At 46.7% G+C, this 21,011-nt stretch overlaps 1 protein-coding gene and 1 pseudogene across 2 annotated transcripts in view; one reads left to right on the top strand and one right to left on the bottom strand.

The window, feature by feature from the left end:
* The window catches only part of LOC118788873 (alpha-1,3-mannosyl-glycoprotein 4-beta-N-acetylglucosaminyltransferase A-like), a 30,767-nt gene extending 24,962 nt beyond the window's left edge, over window positions 1-5,805 (top strand). The window contains exons 11-16 of one of the 2 annotated variants that reach the window (XM_036545049.1): window positions 1,105-1,212; window positions 1,483-1,676; window positions 3,885-3,942; window positions 4,350-4,410; window positions 4,890-5,002; window positions 5,341-5,805. In XM_036545049.1, coding sequence (XP_036400942.1) covers window positions 1,105-1,212; window positions 1,483-1,676; window positions 3,885-3,942; window positions 4,350-4,410; window positions 4,890-5,002; window positions 5,341-5,367 — 561 coding nt within the window. In that variant the 3' untranslated portion in view covers window positions 5,368-5,805. Of the gene's footprint in view, window positions 1-1,104; window positions 1,213-1,482; window positions 1,677-3,869; window positions 3,943-4,349; window positions 4,411-4,889; window positions 5,003-5,340 lie in introns of both variants that reach the window. The other variant, XM_036545048.1, reaches the window with a different exon arrangement.
* Window positions 5,806-17,676: 11,871 nt separating this feature from the next.
* Window positions 17,677-20,456, bottom strand: LOC118788660 (annotated as a pseudogene).
* Between the last annotated feature and the right edge of the window lie 555 nt (window positions 20,457-21,011).

The following is a 21,011-nucleotide window of genomic DNA, read 5'->3' as shown; positions in this document are numbered from 1 at the left end:
GTCCCTCTCATCTCTCTGCTCTGCTTCGAAACACTGTGCTACACCAATACCAGGGTTCTGACTGGCATGTTAATAATAGTGTGAGTATGAGTATTGGAGTATTACTCCAATGAGTATTGGAACATGAACTTGGTCAGACAGTACTGGCGTGGAATATGACCAAATTAGAACCACTCTCTCCAGCAGGGAAGGGGAAACGGTCAAATCTGAGGAGAGTATTTTCCTGTTAACTGTTTGTCCTCTCACCTCAAGGCTGGCTGTATCTGTGCCTTCCTGTGTCCAGTCAGGGTCCTTTGAGATGGCAGGGGCCCTAGGCCAGAACCTGACTTCCTCCTGTCTCTTTAGAGCAGGGGGATGGAGAGAGCAGGGGAGTGCTAAAACACATCTCACAACAGAAGCAAAGGCTCTAACTGCTGGGAAAATGGCAGCTGTTCTTAGAGGTGTGGATGGAGCATGAAAACTCCACATGAGCTCAGAAAGGACAAACGCTTTTTTCACTTCCTGGGTGAACCCAGTGATCTCGCCCAGATAGAACAATAGTTTTAGCACCCTTACTTTTTTTCTCCCTAGAGATAGCAGTGTCCTCAGAGCTGACTGGCTGTGAGCCTCGCCCAGAAAAATTACAGTACTCTGTTTTACCACTAGATGGCGAAAAGGTGCTAGTATGAGAACCTGGCAAAGTAGTCACAACCGCCTGAACAGACAAGACTCTTTGTTTCTGATCAACCTCTTCTGCTCCTTTCAGCTCTCAGAACTCTCCCCTGGCTTTTTTGTACTTTGTCCTCTTTCCTTTTTTCTTTCACTTCCCCCTTTTTTCCCTCAGGACTCCCCTCTAACTCCCACTGCCTATCTTTGGCACAGCACAGAATAATGGGCCTTTATTCAGTAGGACGCTGTCTCAGTTCCCAGCAGGGCAGTTAGCCTGAGCTGCTTCAGTAAATATCCTGCTGTGTAAATGAAAAAGTTGTGAAATATTAGCCCTGCAAGCCACAGCGGACATGCTTGTGCTTTAAACAAATAAGTGCTTGTAATAAATGTGCAGTGGAAATGGACCCAGGTGGGTATGCGTGACGTCTTTACCCCCTGTCTCTCCGCTCTCTGCAGAAGCACTGCGAGAGGCAGAAGTCCAGTCTGCGTGTACGGTTCCGGCCCTCCCTCTTCCAGCACGTGGGCCTGCACTCCTCCCTGGCGGGGAAGATCCAGAAGCTCACGGTAACACCCCCACCCCCCTCACCTCTATGGACTGAGTGCTATGGCGCGTGGTGGGAATTGTAGTTGACTTGCACTCTCACAGGCACATAGCTGACAGTCTTACTGGTCAGTAGTGGAGCTGAGTTAGATGCTTTTGAGTTCCCATGAGCTCTGATGCTCAGTTTTGGCTACAGTATGAGGTACACTGGTGGAGCAGCAGGTGAGTAAACGTTTTTATACAGAAAAATATTATTTTTTGATGACATGCGTATTTTCCATTCCTCCCTGTAGGACAAGGACTTCCTAAAGCCTCTACAACACAAGATCCATGTGAATCCCCCAGCAGAGGTGTCTACATCGCTGAAAGTGTACCAGGGCCACACGCTGGAGAAAACCTACATGGGGGAGGACTTCTTCTGGGCCATCACCCCCACTGCAGGGGACTACATCCTCTTCAAGTTTGACCGCCCTGTTAGCATAGAAAGGTAGAGTCTGATCTCTCAGAACACTAGGAGAGGGCTGGAGTCAGATTGTTTCAATGGGAAAGGGGTAGAAAGCGCTCACAGCATTGGGAGAGAACACAGGTCTTCACGATTTTGTGATAAAGAGGGTTTATCTCTGCATTAGTATGTGGGAGTATGTTAAAATGTAATTTTGTCCCCCTTTTCTGTGCATTTGTGTGCAAGGTTGTGTGTGGATGTGTGATGGAGAAGTTGTAGATCAGTGCTGGGAAACTGTCTGGAGACAACCACGTTTATTGTTACTTGACTCTCAAGAATAAAAGTCCTCTAGGGTTCAGACAGGCTTTGGAGTGGTCTATCAGAGGCCTGTACTGTGGTATGTGCTGTGCTAGCCTTTCTGTCAGACCTGTTAGCTCCCCTTTCAATGTGAAAGAGATGTCAGTCTGTGCCAGGGCTCTCCCCCTGAGAATACTGCGCTAAAATAAGAGCCCCCAGCATCTGTGCGCTGCCAGTGCTGAGTACTCAGAGTGACCAAGAGGACAATGCATGGGAAGGATAGTGGGTCTGACCAGAGATGCTGACTGTCTTTCTAGAAGAGTGTGTTATGAAGATGACAACATGAAGATGTGTGAAGACATCCCAGAATGACATTTTTCTTCTTCTTCTTCTTATTATTATTATTATTAATTATAATTGCTTGATATTATCACTACTGAATTAAAACAAAGTCCATTTTCCCCAGTTATTTCTGTTTCTGAGTGGCTGTGCTTTCCACTAATACACAGGGAACTTGGCCTTGTGACCAGAGGGTTGTGGGGTTTAACCCAGAGGGGACACTGCGGTTGTGCTCTTGGATTTGTGAAGTTATGTACCCTGGTATATCATGTATCTGATGGGGATTGAGACACCGACCTTTTGGCCCCAGAATGCAGTTCACTGCCTCGCCCGAGTGGAGCGCAGACAGCAGCCATGCTGGTGTGTCTGTCTGGTGTAATAAACGGCCCTGATGGGATAAGGCCTTAATTGTCTGAAGTGTGAATGGAGTTCTGTTGGAGCTGAAGTGGGGGTGCTGTCTTCTGCCCCCAGTTGAGTGAGGTGCTCTCATTGAGGCCTGTTTCTCTGCAGATGTGTGAGTTTCTCTCTGAGACGCCTGTTTCTCACACTAGATTAGAATGGAGTGAGTGTTTTTGCAGCCCATGACAGAGACCTGCAGCACATCCAAAATGCTTATCCTAAAAAAGGCTGTTGGGATACAGAGACAGTCACAAGGTTGAATAAGTCACGCACATAATTGTTTGTGTGGTGTCATTGTGTTCTGTGGGAAGACAGGCACATTTTTCAGCCCTCTGCTTAAAAGCAATGGGAAAGGTGTGTGTCACTGCAAGGGCCTTCAGAAGACAGCATAATGAAGTCAGTCACAGGCAGCTCACATTAGCATCCAGAGTCATTCAGAAGATGATACTGGGTGCAGTGACGGGTCATACACAGTAATAGGGCACAGGCAATGTAATTACAGGTGTCACTTCCTCTTAGCCAGGTGGTGTCAGCAATCATGGACATGGTCAGCATTTATGAGTTCGCTGGGTTCCCGAAAAGCAGGTAGCAGCTATAACAGGTTCCGACAAGCTGACTCTCAGGAAGCAGTGTGCTTAACTACGACGGGTGAAGTGTGTGTTCAGAGACTGGCAGACAGGCACACATCCATAGAGTAGCTGATTGCTGTCAGACTCAGTGTGGGTGTGAGGTGCATGTGGCAGAACTGAGGAAGACATTGCTGTTCCTGTGGGAACAGCCCCACTGCAGGAAGAGCGGAGCACCATGGGATTGTGGAAAACCTCGGGGGGCCTGACTCCCAGAGATGACAGAGAGAGACACATGCATACATGCATGCACACAGGTCATTTCAGACCAGTGATGTTATTAAAGTGTCATGTAATGTGCTGACATTAATAATCATGGTAGTGGCTCTGTCTGCTTCTGGTAGGTTATTTGTATGTGGACCCAGATCCCTGTCTTTTTGAGAGCTAAAACCAGAAAATGGGCTCTCTCCTGAAAGAGCGGCCTTCTGGGATACACCTCCACAGCATGGCGAGAGAACATCAGCTGTGTGTGTGTGTGTTTCTGTGTGTGTTTCTGTGTGTGTTTGCGTGTGTGTGTGTGTGTGTGTGTGTGTGTGTGTGTGTAGTAGTGCTTACATTCTTGCTGTTTGACTAACAGGTACCTGTTCCGCAGTGGAAATCAGGAACACCCCGGAGACCTGCTGGAGAATGCGGCTGTGGAGATCCTGCCGGTGAGGGGAACAGCGTGACATAACTGCTCTGATAGCGTTTGGCCGCATGACCTATCCCCACGGGCCCAAGCCAGTAATCAAACACATGCCTTCACAGGCAGCCCGATGTGAAAGAGACCTGGCGCGTCGGTCACTGTCAGCAGAAGAGCTGTCTCCTGAGTAGGCCACAGCCTAGGGTTAGATTTTTGCTGTGACCAGCAGTATCGGTGCTAATGGGCCAGACACACACAGCTCTTCCTGCTGGTTACCACCTGCTGCAGTGCCTGATGGGCTGAATCTTTCATCAGCGTGTGTGTGTGTGTGTGTGTGTGTGTGTGTCTGCTCTGATGTCACACCGTGCAAGGCCATGTGTGTCTTAGTGACAGTGTGTTTTCTCTGTGACCGTATGCCCCTCTCCTCTCCTTTAGGAAACCCCACCAGAGACCAAAGATACATTTAAAAAAACAGATGACAGCTTCTACAGAATCGGTGAGTGGTCAAAAAAGCCATTTTTGTCAGACCGCTGCCCTACATAGCCCACTCTGAAAGCATTCATATACCCTTGCCCAGTGAGGTTAGACCACTCTCCCTTCCCCATAGCAAACCCAACCCAAACCAGAAGTCCATGGCATTCTGGTCAAGCACACAGAACTGCCTTGCATCACAATGTTCTTTGAGCGGCGGTTTTGGCCATAACAGGGAGCCATTGTTATGTGTCCCTGGATAGACAGAGGGAGAGTGCTGCGTGTGGAGGCGGCTGACAGAGTGGTACTGTTGCTATGCTGAATCGTGCTCTTTACAAACAGGCGAGCCCTGCTTCCCCTCACGAACATACAGTTTCTCCCTCAAACTCCCAGAGAGACTCAACTGTGCACTGGAACAATCGGGGAGCTCTTGTGACTTGGCCATTTCGACCACCGCGATGGTCACTGAGCAGCCTGTGTGTGTGCTTGCATCTCTCGCTGCAGGTCAGTTTGACAATGGCGTGGCGGAGGCGGCGGTGGACCCCGCCTTTAACCCTGTGGTGGCGCTGCGGCTCACCGTGCTCCGGGACTCCTCTGTATGGGCCATCCTGAGCGAGGTCAGCCCCTCTGTGTGCTGTCAGTGTTTCTGTCCCCACACAACGACCGCATGCTTGGCTAGTCTATGTGTAACACTGCAGACATAATATATTCTGAGAGATATCCAGCTGCTGCCTTCCTTATATTCTCTGTATTTGGCCCTGTACTTCCTTGTCTAGGAAGTTCCGGTGGGTAAAAAAAGGTGCTGGTGCTGTCTGTGTTGCTTTGCTAGCTGTGGATGTTGCTTTAGACCACGCCCCATCAAGAATGTTCAGAATGAGCCATCTGTAACTCACTATGGAGCTCTTATGAGACTTGCTTAGATTATTCATTTCGTTATATCTGTGTTTTGCTTCAGATCCACATCAAGAGGGTTTCTGGCTAAATGGAAACCATGGGGCCACACCCAGATGGGTCCCCATCGGAGAGCCTCACTTTCAGCAGCCAAACGCCCCCAACAAGACAGGCAGCGATGACATCACCATCTGCCTGGACTTTGAAAAGTGCTCCACGATGCTGCCACTACCTCCTGCGAATGTGATGACTACTGTAATACCTTTTCCGAGAATGGACAATCAAAGAATATCACTAAGCGACTGGCGTGTTAACCTGGCAGAAGTGCCGCTGTGGAGCACGGTAGATCGGACACACATCCTGTCAGATGCAAAGGGAAGGGGTGCCATCTGGAGAGGCATGCCATGTGCATGCTCCAACCCTGTCACAGTTCTGCTCTCTGTCACCCCCATCTGCCCAGCAGGAGAACTGCACCTATGAGCATCAGGAGTTGCTTATTGGATATGAATGTTTCTCTTTCTAATTTAATGGGTTTTGTTGGCTCTTGGTGAATTGATGTTCTCGCAGGCTAACTAATAAACTGTTACACAAAGAACTTCAGTCTGGAGCGTGGTCGAAGATGAGGTAGAAACAGGTTTTATTGATGGTCTTCAATACAGCAAGACTTCATACATGAAGGTCGGCTTCAGGTACTACACGCACTAAGTCTCACTTAGAGTCTTAAGCCTTGCACACTCGTCCTCACGCTCAGTCTGTCTCTAGTGCGGCTAGGTAATTCTCGCACCCACACCTAGATATATGTACACGACTCTGGTCCGTGCCACGTTGTTGTTGCGTTGCTTCTGTACTAAACAAAGAACAAAGAACATCTTATACCATCCCTGAGCTGTCCAGAGTGGTTAATTATAACTGTCCTTGCATCGCCTAGAGTCTGGCGCCTAATTGGAAAAACATTGCTTCTGAAGGTATCTCTAGATTGATAAGGAGTACACTCTGACCCAACTCCTCTTTGTCACAGACACTGACAAGGGAGGCAGAGTGGGAGAAAGTTCAGCCGGGTAGAGAACCCCTATATCACCTAAGAACAAAACCTTTATTATAAAAGAAGCTTCTAGGAACTGAGGTACCTTGGTTGTGCTGATCATCCCAAATGGTTAAACATGTCATGACTAACCTAATACTGAACTACAGCTACATGAGTGATTTCTACAGCTATATGAGTGCTCGAAATCATAGGCCTCACCGTTGGGACGGCCTTGTGCCACGTACACACTTTCAGTGTGCCTTGTGTGCATGATTAGTTCAACATAGCAGCATCTCTTGGAAAGTAGGCCACAGGTCACAACTCCGTGAGCGGCCTAAAAACTACACAGTCACATTATACACTGTGCATACTAATTCTACCAAACTAATCAGTCTACCAATATAATGAGCACTAAATAATCACCACTATTCTTCAGTCCCCCGTCTGATCATTCCCAAACTCATCAATGATCACAAAAAAGGAAAGTGATTATATGTGATAGATAAAGTGATTATATATATAAGCGAAGCGAATCTTATACTCTCAAGAGCATAGGCATCTTGCGTTTCTAGCATTAATAAAAGGAAAGGAAAGCTAATAGAAAAACGAAGTCTCAGTCAAGTTCAACGTCGTTGTCATCTGGGCCACACGTGCAGGTGTCATAGCTCTGCTGACCAAGCAGGTTACACCCTTAAAAAACAAACATATGCCCAAAATCGAAACAATAAAAGGTGTCACAATCTGAATGATCTGGGGTAACAATTCTCCCGCCCAAGATCCTAACCATGTCTCCCAGCTCCACTTCTGAGATGCTTTTAAGTGGGCCACTTGCTCGTAAATGTCTTGTACATATGTGGTGACATTAACAAACGCATCTGGTACATACGTGCAACATTCTTGTTTCAAAACTGCACATGTTCCGCCTTTATCTGCCAGAATAATGTCTAAGGCTATGCGGTTTTGCAACGTCATTTGACGCACTGAATGTAGCTCCTGATTTATCAGTGTCAATGCTCCTGCTGTATCATTAGCAATTTTGTCTAAGGCAAAAGCCATCTGCCTAATCTCATCTAATGCGACAGTAATACCATAAGTTGGAACTAATGAAGCAAAGAAACGTTGAGTTGGGGTAGCAACAGTTTCTGTGCTGTGGAACACGTCCCTCTTACCTCTATGCTTGATGTTAACCATACGCATAGCTGGTACTACATATGCCGTATAGCACGATCCTGACCATTCAGCAGGCAAATATGAATAAGCATGCTTCCCACAAACATACATTGTCCCATTTGGAGCGGCTTTGTCTTCAGCTCCTAAATTTGGCATTAAAACGAACAAGGATATTACAGCAAAATGTCCATGCCAATGCATCGCTTCCCATGGTCTTAAAGTAGAAAGACTATAGTTACATGAACTTCGTCCCAAAAACATACCCGTACCATTGTTTTCCCAACATAACATACCCTCAGGCGCATAACTCAATTTCACTCGCTCTGGGGGGCTTGATGGAATTGGTCGTGTATAGAAGGTCACGTTTCCCTCAAAGAAGGGGCTTTGTGTGTCATTATATGCTGTAGCATAGTCGGCTAATGTGAATGGAACTGATACGTATGGATATGTGTTAGAAGATGTTGGCAATAACCCACACACCCAACATGAATCTTGTCCCTTTGCCCTAGCATAGCTGTGTGCCATGGCTAGAAATGTGTTATCCCTGTGCGTATCATGATGACTGTCATAATGTGCTTGAACTTTCAAAAACAACACAAACACCACAACAAACCACATATTCATCATAGATGTTATCACACAGAATGTCAATATATCAGTTCATAGATGATCTTGAACGATGTTCCCAAAGATTCTGTCGTCGTCCCTCAGGCACTCTCGATGACAAACGAGGCGATGTCGCAGCTCAGGAGGAGGGTCACTCGATCCACAGGTTGATCCAGGCCAGCTCCTGTAACCTCTGACTGCCCAGGACTCAGAACCCTGAAAGATACACAAACACACAAACACACAGGAAAACGACCAACACATCATAGCCGTAATGACATTTTAAGCGTCCTAACTAACTGTCAATTCCAGTAATTCCACTACTTTCCCCCGTCTGGCCCTCCAGCAGGGTCGTAACACAATGAGAAGTATTAACATGAAACAGCATGAAACATGTCATTTCATGTTTTCTTCGTCTTTAGGTAACCCCTGGAACATACTGCCTCCAGTTCTACCCTCCGACTCTTCCCATAGCGCTGCTGTTGTACTCTCCCTATTCTTTTGGGGGCTCAGCTAATTTACAATGACTTGCATGAATCCATTTCTGCTTCCCCTGCACCTTGACTGCAGCGTCTGTCACCAATAACACCTGATAGGGTCCCTCCCATTTCGCTTCCAATGGTAACCTTTGGGGCTTGTGAACCATGACCCATTGACCAGGTACTAAAGAATGTCCCCCGTCAGGTGGCTGTTTCCACGCCTCCACCACCTGCTGGGCAGCTGTTCGAACTGCTTCAGTCAATTCAGTGCAATAAGAAATCAAGGCATCTGATGTCAAGTGTATGTCAGCCTTGCGCATGTCAATTGTTCCTGGTAAAGACATAGGCCTTCCAGTGATGATCTCAAAGGGGCTCAGTCCCGTTTCCTTGTTGTGTGTCGCTCTCATGCTACACAGAACCGCAGGTAGGGCCTCGAGCCATGAAATTCCATCCTGATGTTTTTTCGCCAGCCTCTCTTTCAGCGTCCTGTTCATTCGCTCCACTTGTCCAGAGGATTGTGGATGATGCGGACAATGAAGAGACCACTGGATCTCCAGCATTCGACAAACCTCCGCACAAACAGCTCCTGTAAAGTGCGTTCCTTGGTCTGAATCGATCTGATCCGGCAATCCCCATCGAGGGATTATGTCTTTCACCAATGTTTTCGCCGTGTGTGTTGCAGTGCCTCTCCTAGTGGGGTACGCTTCCACCCACCTGGAAAATTTATCCACAATCACCAGTACATCTCGATAACCCTTGCAAGGTGGTAGTGAAATATAATCCACCTGTAGATGTCGAAACGGTCCCGGTGGTGCCAATGTCCTTTTGGCAGGCACTTTGATTCTCCTGTCGTCGTTGTTCTTCTGACAGGTGACACACCCTAGCACCGTTTGTCTCGCAACACTTGCAAAGTTTGAATTCCACCATGTTTGTGAAAATCGATATCTCATCTTATCTACTCCCACATGTCCTAGGGAGTGAATCTGAGTCGCCAGATATGGTAAGAGACTGGATGGAGCCACTATCTTCGTGCCATGTCGCCACAGGCAGTCATCATGGAGTTTCGCTCCGTGCTCAATCCATCCCCATTTTTCTTCCCTACTGGCATTCTGTTGCATTTCCTTGACATCCGTCAATCGTTCACTGTTCTGACACACTGCCAGGTGTGATCTTGGAGTGTCAGCTTCAGTGTCTTCATCTTGGTCTTCACTTTGTTCTCCCCCCTCCATCCATGCAGCCCTTTTCGCAGCTTCGTCAGCTAAGGCATTGCCTTTCGCTTCCATGGTACTCTGTCTCGTGTGCGCTTTGACCTTCAACACTGCCACTTCTTTTGGCAGCTGGATTGCATCCATGAGCTCCTTAACCAATTGACCATTTTTGACAGGTGTTCCTTTAGCTGTCATGTATCCTCTTTGTCTCCACAACAGGCCAAAGTCATGTGCAATCCCAAAAGCATATCTTGAATCAGTGTATATGTTTGCTGTTTTGTCCTTTGCTATTTTGCACGCTTCTATTAAGGCCTTCAATTCTGCTTGTTGTGCTGACGTTCCAGGTGCCATTGAGCCTCTCTTCAGAATGTCATGCTCAGTCGTCACTGCCCATCCTGCATGCCTTACTCCATCCTCCACTGTCGAAGATCCATCAGTGAACAGCACCAACTCCGGATTGTGGAGAGGTGTCTCCCTGAGGTGTTGATCTTGCTCCAAGGTGACGACAATGTCTTCACAGACGTGGTCATCTTCCTCAATTTCAACAGCGCTCATCATTGTAGATGGGTTGGAGACTGTTGCCTTCTGAATGACAATGTTCGGGGCTTCCAATACTGCTTGCCAATTGCCCCACCGGCTCGCTGAGACCTGTGTCGCACGTCTCATTGTCAGCAGAGTGTGAACAGCGTGGGGGCACTTCACAAACAGCTTCTGATCTAGGACCAGACTGGCCACTGATTGAATTGCCAGGAAGACTGCTTGAACAGCCCTCAAGCATGGTCCAAAACCCAGAGCCACGTTGTCCAGCTTCGCAGAGTAGTACCCTACTGGCCTTTGCAGTCCGCCATGCTCTTGCGTCAAAACAGCAGACATATATCCATCCCTCTCATTCACATGTAGAGTGAATGGCATTTCCGTATTCGGGATGCCCAGCGCAGGTGATTCGCATAATGCTTTCTTCAAAGTTTCAAATGCTTCCTTTTGGTTCTCATCCAATTGTATGAGCTCTTTTGATTCCCGTCGACCTTTCAGCATTTCAGTCAACGGTTGGGCAATTTCAGTGTAGGACTCCACCCAGGCCCTGTTGAAATTGCAGAGGCCCAGGAAGGACCGAAGTTCCTTCACTGTTGTTGGTTCAGGAGTGTTCCGAATTGCGACTGTTCGATCTTGTGTGATTTCCCTCTTCCCTTGTGAGATCTTTTGTCCAAGATACACCACTGCTTGCTGTGCAATCTGTGCTTTTTCCAAACTTGCTTTGTGTCCTTTCCCATACAGGTAATCCAAGAGGGCCGCCACATCTTTGTCGTGTTCTTCTTCCGTCACTGACGCAATCAAGATGTCGTCCACATACTGAATCACTTCAGACGTGATTGACGGCACGTCCTCTGAGGTCAAATGTCTTCGTAGAGCTTGGTGGTACAAAGTGGGGCTGTTGTGCAGGCCCTGAGGCAGCCGTTCCCACTGGTATTGTTGCCCATCTACTGTGAAGGCCAGCCAGTCTTGCGATTCAGGAGACAATTTCACTGTCCAATACGCATTCACCATGTCAATCACAGTGAACCATTGATGTTCCGGCTTCAGCGTATTGAAGATCATGGACGGATCTGCCACAAGCGGTGTCAGCTTGTCAATGGTCTCATTCGCCTTCCGATAATCGACAGTCAGTCTCCACGTGCCGTTGGCTTTCTTCACAGGCCATACAGGGCTGTTGGATGCACTTTGAGTCTTCTTCAAGATGCCCTGTTTTTCAAGCTCATTGACGATTGGCCTTATCCCTGCTATTGCTTCTCTGCTGATGGGGTATTGTCGTGTGCATGGAGGCGGTTTCCCAGTAAGTGTGACAGGTTCCATATCCAGGAGGCCACAGTCGTTCTTGCCCTGTGCCCAGATTGGATGCTGTGCCAATTCTGGCTTCTGCAGTTTTCTCAAATTCCATGTCACTTTTCCTTCCGAGAAGGTCAGACTGGAGTTCAGTTGCAGCAATACATCCATTCCCAGTAATGGTTGCGTCACCTTTCCAACCCACAGACTGACGATGATCTCTGCCGGTCCCACTGTCACTGATAGGGGTTGTGTCTGTCTTAATAGGAACCTTTCTCCTCCAGCACCACAAGCTATTTGTGTCTTGTTTGTCACAGGTAATGCACATCCATTCAAATGTGAAGCGGGTATCACAGTCAATTCAGCTCCCGTGTCCAAAAGGAAATCAATTTCAATTATCCGATTAATTGTTGCACACACATGAAGTCCGTCGTTCCGTTGTTCAATTGCCGCTGCGAGGGGTTGCATGGAGGGGGCTACTCGTTTCCCGAAATCAGGTCCAGGAGTTCTTTCTTTTTGTCTCCACTCAAGTTCTTGAATCTCTGCATCAAGTTGTCTTCAGCATCCTTATGCTGTGGACCGTTGCCTTTTCGGTTTCCCGTGCGGCATTCTCTAGCCCAATGTCCGTACTTCCCACACTTCCTGCAGGCTCCTGTCTTGCCCTTCTGATTCTTCTGCTTCTGTGCAGCCACATTGCGGATCTTGCATTCAAGATCTGTTTCCACTCTTCTTGCTGCTGTCACCAGGTCTTCAAATGTTGTGCGGTTATCTTCCCATCCAGGCGTGCTCAACTTGACCGCCTTCCGCACTTCAGGTAACAGGCCTTGCATGAATGTTGCCTTCAGTGGGCCATTCGCATTCCCTCCGATGTTCCGTTCATTGAGGCCTTCTATTCCAGAATGTCTCAGGAACAGCTTGGAAAACCGGTCTGAGTAGTCATCAATTGCTTCTCCGGCTTTCTGGATGCAGGCAGCAATTTTTCCCCAATCTGTTGTTGCTCTTGTAGCTCGTTGGATCCACAGACGAATTGCTTCCCAGGCATTACCCAAATTCTGTCTATCATCTCCCAATGCTGTTTCAACTTCATGAGTCACTCTAGCGATTTCAGCAGTGTTAAGCACTGTACACAGTAACTGAAGGCCATCACTGGGATGCAGGCGATAGATGTGACGCAAACGCTCAATTGTTGTCCAAGTCTCCATCCCTGCCTTGCGTGGATGCTGCAGGCCTTTGGACCACTTATCAATTTCTTCTGGCTTGCATGCTTTGTGAGCGTAGATCATCTGATCCCCGTGCCTTTTCACCACTAGGGGCCTTAAGCGCCTTTCACTGTTGGGCTCAGAATCATCTGCAACAACCGTGCTTTCCTCGTCATCATCACTAGAGGCGCCCATTGCCATTGCTCTGAATGCATATCGTCTTTCAAACTGAACTGCTTCCTCCATTTCCGCATACGGGTAGACACTGTAGGGAGGAGCAGTGGGGCAGGCGTGAGCTCCCCTTTCAACTGTAGCTCCGCCCCTGCAGTAGGGCTCCTGCTCCTTCCCATTTTCTCTCAGTCTGCCTCTGAGCTCCGACAGCTCCTCTTCTAGCCTCTTGCATTTCACATTCTTTTCTCTTATCTCCTCAGCCAACGCCCTGACATTTTCTTTCTCGTGACTCAATTGCCTCTCAGACTCCGAAATTACTTGCTTTTCGTATCTTTTCCGCAATTGACCCAACACCACCAAAGTTAATGGCACTCTTTCTTTTTCAGGCACACGTTGCGACTTTCCCCAAGCTTTCTTAACATCATCAATTGGCCACACACCACCAGATTCAAGCTCAATCCCATACTTTTGCTCAATCTCTTTTTCAACTTGTTCCAATTTAAAAGTGGACCGCAAATACGCCGTACTCATTGCCACCATTGTCTCAAAATCAACATCGGGCGCAGCTCTCCCACCCTTCTCAGTAGTAGGAATCTGCTCCGTTTTGTCAGCACCAGGTTCAGAGTTTCCCTGAGCACCCGCCATTATCATTAATCTCAGGCTGTTGTCACACCAGTGCTAGTTCTCTCACTAGAAAAACTCAGATGTCTTTTACACACTACTCTCCTCCTCCCGGAGAGTTTCACTCCGTCGGTTGTTTGAATAGAGCTCTTTATCCAAACACCGTAAACCACAAGATATATACACACACACTCACTCGCTCACTGTCGACAGTACAAAAACACATAAAACAAATAAAACACATCAACGTCTAGACAGCTCTTCCGTTCCCTGACGGGCTTCTACAGATCTATTTCAAACTGTAGGAATATCGCGATCTTCCGTGACAAGGCACGTGCATCCACGAATTCAAGCGTACACATACAAATGCCAATTTTCCACCAGTGTACCCTTCCTCGTAGGATATCCGCTATAGCGCTCTCCCAAAGGAGCTATGCATTTAACCGGTCACTACAGACTCTTTTTCTCTGCAGTCAAGGTGCACCACACACTTTGCAGTTTGCAAATTTTCTTTCACCCTCGTGTACACATCAAACATACAATGATTACAGCTCCCTCATTGTAGGCACGTATCTTCACAGTTCTTTGTCTAACTGTTAGCCTTTACTTATAGTGTTACATGTACTCTGTAAATGTCTCGGTTCTTTCTGGAACCCAGCAAGGTAAGGAAAGGGGCTCACCAATTGTTAGAGAAGATCAACAGATGTTGAAAGCGCGCAAGTGTCTTCTCTTCCCTTTCTGGCAGGATCTCTCCTTTTCCTCGTGGATCCGGGTCACGGCACCAAGTTGTTGGCTCTTGGTGAATTGATGTTCTCGCAGGCTAACTAATAAACTGTTACACAAAGAACTTCAGTCTGGAGCGTGGTCGAAGATGAGGTAGAAACAGGTTTTATTGATGGTCTTCAATACAGCAAGACTTCATACATGAAGGTCGGCTTCAGGTACTACACGCACTAAGTCTCACTTAGAGTCTTAAGCCTTGCACACTCGTCCTCACGCTCAGTCTGTCTCTAGTGCGGCTAGGTAATTCTCGCACCCACACCTAGATATATGTACACGACTCTGGTCCGTGCCACGTTGTTGTTGCGTTGCTTCTGTACTAAACAAAGAACAAAGAACATCTTATACCATCCCTGAGCTGTCCAGAGTGGTTAATTATAACTGTCCTTGCATCGCCTAGAGTCTGGCGCCTAATTGGAAAAACATTGCTTCTGAAGGTATCTCTAGATTGATAAGGAGTACACTCTGACCCAACTCCTCTTTGTCACAGACACTGACAAGGGAGGCAGAGTGGGAGAAAGTTCAGCCGGGTAGAGAACCCCTATATCACCTAAGAACAAAACCTTTATTATAAAAGAAGCTTCTAGGAACTGAGGTACCTTGGTTGTGCTGATCATCCCAAATGGTTAAACATGTCATGACTAACCTAATACTGAACTACAGCTACATGAGTGATTTCTACAGCTATATGAGTGCTCGAAATCATAGGCCTCACCGTTGGGACGGCCTTGTGCCACGTACACACTTTCAGTGTGCCTTGTGTGCATGATTAGTTCAACATAGCAGCATCTCTTGGAAAGTAGGCCACAGGTCACAACTCCGTGAGCGGCCTAAAAACTACACAGTCACATTATACACTGTGCATACTAATTCTACCAAACTAATCAGTCTACCAATATAATGAGCACTAAATAATCACCACTATTCTTCAGTTTCTTAGGGTGTGAAGACAATTTTTTTTTCTCTGAATATACTATCAATGGGGTTGTGTAACAGGAAATACTAGGCCATTTTCATAGCGGTGCATCACCTACCATCCTTTCTAAGAGCCTTTGGGGAGAAGTACATCAAAAAAATTTTAACTCATTTTATAAAAAATGAAACCGACTGAAGATCCAGATCCAGTTTCCTGTGCAGCATTTGGAAGGAGAGGTGGTGCACAGTGCAGTCTGTCTGTGATAGCTGGGTGGGATACTGAAGTCCCAGTTGTGTACTGGTAGTGAGACATGAGTGGACCAGTGGTGTCCCAAGATGTGATCAAGTAGTGCATCACTCTGCTCATATTACCAGTATTGCCAATCATTCCTGTAGATCTTTCCTAAGTTATGATCAAAACCATGAAGGCCTTTCAGTCTTTTAGTTAAAATAAAGAGATGTGTTATTATTAGCATAGTAAATGAAGGTGGTTTATTCGATATTATCAGGCGATTAGATTTAATCCTGTTATCTGTAATAGTTATTTTAAGTCTTACCGGGTTAAATCTGAAAGTACTTTTAGTGTGTATTTAATTTTGATCATGTCTTAATGTGCCAGTATCAGTATGATCCCGGTTTTGGTCCCTTCCTGGGGATCACTGTCTAGCAGCACCACTGAGCGGCGCCAAGAGGACTGGGTATACCTCAAGGGTGGCTCCCCTGCCCCCGGAGGACAGACGGATTCAAGTCCAAATTTTACTGCATCGCTCTGCGGCGCTTTCTGAGGCACCATGTTCCTTGTCTGGTTTACGTGATCGCGTGACGCACTGTCGCGACACTTGCAGTGTGCTGAACCCCAACACTCAACACTCCCCCCACACGACAGGGAGTAAACATCTATTTATTTTTTATACAAATCTGTGTGTGTGTGTGTATATATATGTATATATGTATGTATGTATGTATGTATGTATATATATATATATATATATATATATATATATATAATATAAAAATGTACACACACATACATACATACATCAACATGAACTGCACCACTATTGTGTCCTGTCACATCAAACATTTGTGACAAAATCTTTGCACCATTGTGATTGGGATTGTCTCCATACATATCCATTTATGCAACGGGCTGTTAAAGGCCTGTAGCTGCGTTTGGATTCCCCAGAATGCATTGCTTCACTGAGACTTGCTTTCTGCCCAGTAGACAGCACCCCGTCAGAAGCAGCAGTCAGCTGCCGGAGTGTGCTGACCTGAACATATGCGTTAAAGTTGGTGCGAACAGCAGGGTCTGTCAGAAAGCTGTTGCATGGTGAAGAAGAGGCTTTGAATAGGGGAACTCGTGTTGAGTGACACACACCCATTTAATGGGCTGACTGTTTTTCCACTTACTTGTGTTGAGTGACACACACCCATTTAATGGGCTTACTGTTTTTCCACTTATCTTTAGGATTTTCCTTTCTCTGTCCTCATTCCGGACAATATGTTGTGCAATTATCTACAGGTAAAGCACCATGGCCAGTGTGTAGCAATTCTCCTGGTGAAACCCAGCGCTCCTCCTCGCTGTGTGTAGGCAGGTGGGAGAGTCCTCCAAAAGCCCGACCCCTGACCCCTGACCCCAGCAGATTGCGTGCCTTTGTGTGTCCATTTGGTTTTACATGGATATCATTGGAATAAATCAACTCTTGATACTTGAGCTTGCTGACTTTGTATTTCTTGCCCTCCTTGTACCAATCATTTACCGTCACATCCCCCCACTGCTACAGCCATCTGTGAGCAGCCATGGAGAAGACTACTCCACCACATACCTGACCTCGCACTCTGATCTCCATCTGAGGACTTGTGCTGAAGGGTGCTGCCCTCCATTTGACTGATTCTTACACAACACAAATATACACATATATACATCTGCTGATCCTATCCCTGACAGTCTCACCTGACCAATATCCTGTTGTTCATGGAAAGTACATTTGCCAATGATAAGCTCTAGTGGTGGGAATGGATATTACACTTCTCTTTCCTAGTGAGACAAAGAATTCACACTTTCAGAATTATATCATAGGTATTCACTGTATTCACACCTGCACAGCTGCTGTTCTGAAACTGCTCACATGACAGGTTGCTCAAGGTTACTGAACACACTCTTAACAGAGAAACAGGAACTGACAAGTTACACACTCATAGGCAGGATTTCAGGCATGTTTCGCTCTGACATGTCTGTCATACTAAAAAAAAAAAAAGATTATAGTTAATACATGATTTTCATTATCTACAGAAAGTATGTCATTTACCAACTTCAGAAAAATCCCTCCTTTAAAATGAATAAAAATAACAGATGCAGTTCTGTTGTAAGCCCACAGTAGGGGAGATCTCTTGGGTGGAGTGGTTCTATCGAACACGGTACTTGTAGAAGCAGCACAGGGCCCTGGTGTTCCACCCCGTGCAGAGAGATAGGACGTAGAGCAGGCCCACTGTGTCCCTCAGGAAGGGCAGCGCTGTGGGAGAGAGAGCCAGCACTTCAGAGAGGACTGGCAGGCAGGGGCCTTCAATAGGCTTATGTTGCCCCCAAGCTCTGGACTTCAAATCCCATAAACCCCTCTGCAAAAGGCTGTGAGCCTGTCTGTTTCACTGATGTCTTGAAATCATTAATTCATCCAGTTATTTATTCCAATGAAGGCAAATAATGACACTGAGGAATCAAAAAAGGAATAAAAAATATTCCAACAAAGACAGGGGCCCCCAACGAACAGCCTTGTATGCCTTCAAATGAGGACCACTTGTCAGAACTGAGTCTGTAACATCAATAACCATTCATCCTAAAGCATGACACAAAGCTTCAGTGTATTGGCTCATTGGGCACCCTGGTTGTCATTCACCGGTCTTTGCACTCAACATTGCAGCTGAGGAAAGTGATGTAGATGTAGTAGCCAATGGCTATCAACCACAGTGTGTTCCCCACAAAGGAGCCCAGGAACCAGTCTGAGTTAATGACCACTATGTCTGCAACACAGAGGAGGGCCGGGCTCAACACACAAGCACGAAAGAACTCGTGAAATTATATGCCTTACCTGACTGTTTCTACATTCAGCACAAGTGTTTAAGTGTTGGGGGAAAAATTATTAGAGTCAGGGCTGTGTGCCTTCTGTACTTTTCTGTATTAGCATTCCATGGTTAGATCAGTGGAAAGCCTTACCCCTGGTACTTATATATTACAAATAACCCCATTTACATAGCTTTATGGAGGCTTTAATGGAGAAATTCTGATTCTACGCACAATTTAGATGCTATACAAGTGCACAACTGTGTTTTAGCACTTTGACTGACACACTAACTGTCTCTCTATCTGAAAGACTTACTCACTGCCTGCCTATTGTCCTGCCTGTCTCACAAGCACTTGGCGCTGGACTCACGTTTGATGAAGATGTGAAGATGTGAGATTGATAGACTCCTCACATCCCGCCTATCACCTGTTTGACCTGTTGCCCTCCGGACGGTGCTTCAAGTCAATCAAGTCCCACACCAACAGACTAACAAATAGCTTCTTCCCCTGGGCCATACGGACTGCAAACAAACACTGACACCCCCCCCCCCCCCCCCCAACCCTCTACCTCAATACAACTGTGCAATTCCACTGTGCACTTTAAGTAGTTTTTATAAAGGCCATATTAACGCACAAGCTTTTCTTTATATTTCTTTTCATTTACAATGTGTCTTCCTTTTTTTAAATTTGTAAATTTGTATTTTACTGTATTTATTGTATTTTATTGTATATTTTGTATATTTTTTCTCCTATGTCACGTGCCTTATTTGTACTGTTCTTTGTTTACATAAATGTTCCTCAGTGCGCTGCTGTTGCAGACCACCCAAAATTTCGTTGCACCCCCACCGTGCAATGACAATAAAGTCTATTCTGATCTGATTCTGAGATGAGCTGGTGGAAGTGTAGGACGACCAGCAGGGGGTAGAAGGTATTTAAGTGCACATCAAAGGCGTAGCCCCACTCCACATCTTACTCTTTGCTCTGGTGCTTCATCTGGTACCAATTTGTGATGACCCTGCACCATTCGACAGGAACGTCTCAGCGTACAGACCAGCACTACAATAATGACATTGAAGCGACAGTAAAAAGTGTTGAAACGCTCTGGGTTAACCATATGACCCTTTAAGACTCTGCACTTGTACTCCTCAAACATGACACCTCCCTGACACAATTCAGGGTCCGGTTTTATAGCTAGCCAACAGGAAGTCTTCAGAGGCTACATCAGCGCAAGAGCACAGATTGTAGAGCTTGGGGCCTGAGGTATTTCCTCACCACATGAGGGTGGAGATGAGCAGCCCCACCCCAATGCAGTCGATCACCACCACCCACAGCAGCGGCTTCAGCATCTCCAGCAGGCCCATGTCCAGCACCAGGCCAAAGCCCACTGTTGACTCTGTGGGGAAACACCACCAGTCACGTGCATATTGGAGCAGCGGCACAGGGATTTAAGAGCCAGGAGCTGGATTTGAGTTTATGATGGCTCATCTTCACGTAGCGCCTTTCAGCCCTTCTGCAAAGCTTTGGTGCAGTCGATCATCATCACAAGGCCATCAACAGCGGGTGACTACAGACCGCATTAGAGACACGCCATGGTCACAACAGACAACGACTGTCCACCAGTTTTTGACCGATTGTCGGGTGTGTGTATTCCCTGCTGTGCACAAAGGGATGATTTTGATTTTGTCTGAGATCCAGACTGAGGATTTGACAAGAAACAGCAAGAATATATAAATCTACTGACAACATGCTCAAGTGTCCATATATCCAACAGTGGATGCGGCAAGGAGCTCAGGTGAGGGTGAACCGAAACCCGGGGGTGTTTTGCTTTAGGGGCTTAGCACACACGCCAGACGTTGAGTAGCACCAGGAAGGCGGCGTCGTCGCGGGCCCACTGGTCCTTGGTCTGCTTCCTGTACTGGAAGTTCCGGTAGACCCTTTGCAGGGAGGCTGTTAGGTAGAGCAGGTAGAGCATCTGCCAGGTGCCGAACTCGAAATCTATGTATCGGAAGCGGAAGAGCCGCCGCAGGTACTTGTAGCGCTTAGCGACGGCGGTGTGGCGCGCCGTCTCCTGCCCGCTCAGACCGCCGTTAGCCTCACTCTGCGGTGAGACGGAGGTGATCAGCCACATCGCGCTGCGGACACGAGGTGGGAGGAAGGGACACAGTCACTTATATCAGTTGGATTCAATTCGGATTCAGCGGCAGACTACGTGAAAATGGTTTCGGGTAAGCGATTTGTTATTTTGGCTCAATACAAGAACACATCTGAACAGGATTAGGAATGTTCTCTGGCGAGTAAAATGAAAAATGAACACTTTATACTCATCTAGTATAGTAAACCGATAATCTTGAAAGAGTGCAAATTTAAACTATTCCTGCAGCGTAACCTCGCTAAATAACATCACTACACTTGAAACCGACTTGATTTACTGATAGATTACATCTGAGCGTGTGGGTTACTGACAAAACGCAAGTTGGCTCTTCTTGATGATATTTTATACCATTTGATTATACACCTAATTTACATAATAACTGTAACATTATTGATAGCTTCGTTCTATAGCTTCCATGAACAGAAAATCTCCACCTCACAAAGCTGATCTTCGTGTGGGACAGGATGGGAACGGGACATATGGAGACGATGTCCCTATGACCAGTTAGCAACTTGGCTAGACGACTGCTAC

Source organism: Megalops cyprinoides, chromosome 14 (genome assembly GCF_013368585.1).
Source record: "Megalops cyprinoides isolate fMegCyp1 chromosome 14, fMegCyp1.pri, whole genome shotgun sequence".
Classification (NCBI taxonomy): domain Eukaryota; kingdom Metazoa; phylum Chordata; class Actinopteri; order Elopiformes; family Megalopidae; genus Megalops; species Megalops cyprinoides.
Note: the sequence above shows the minus strand (reverse complement) of the source record. Positions and strands in the feature narration are given on the sequence as shown.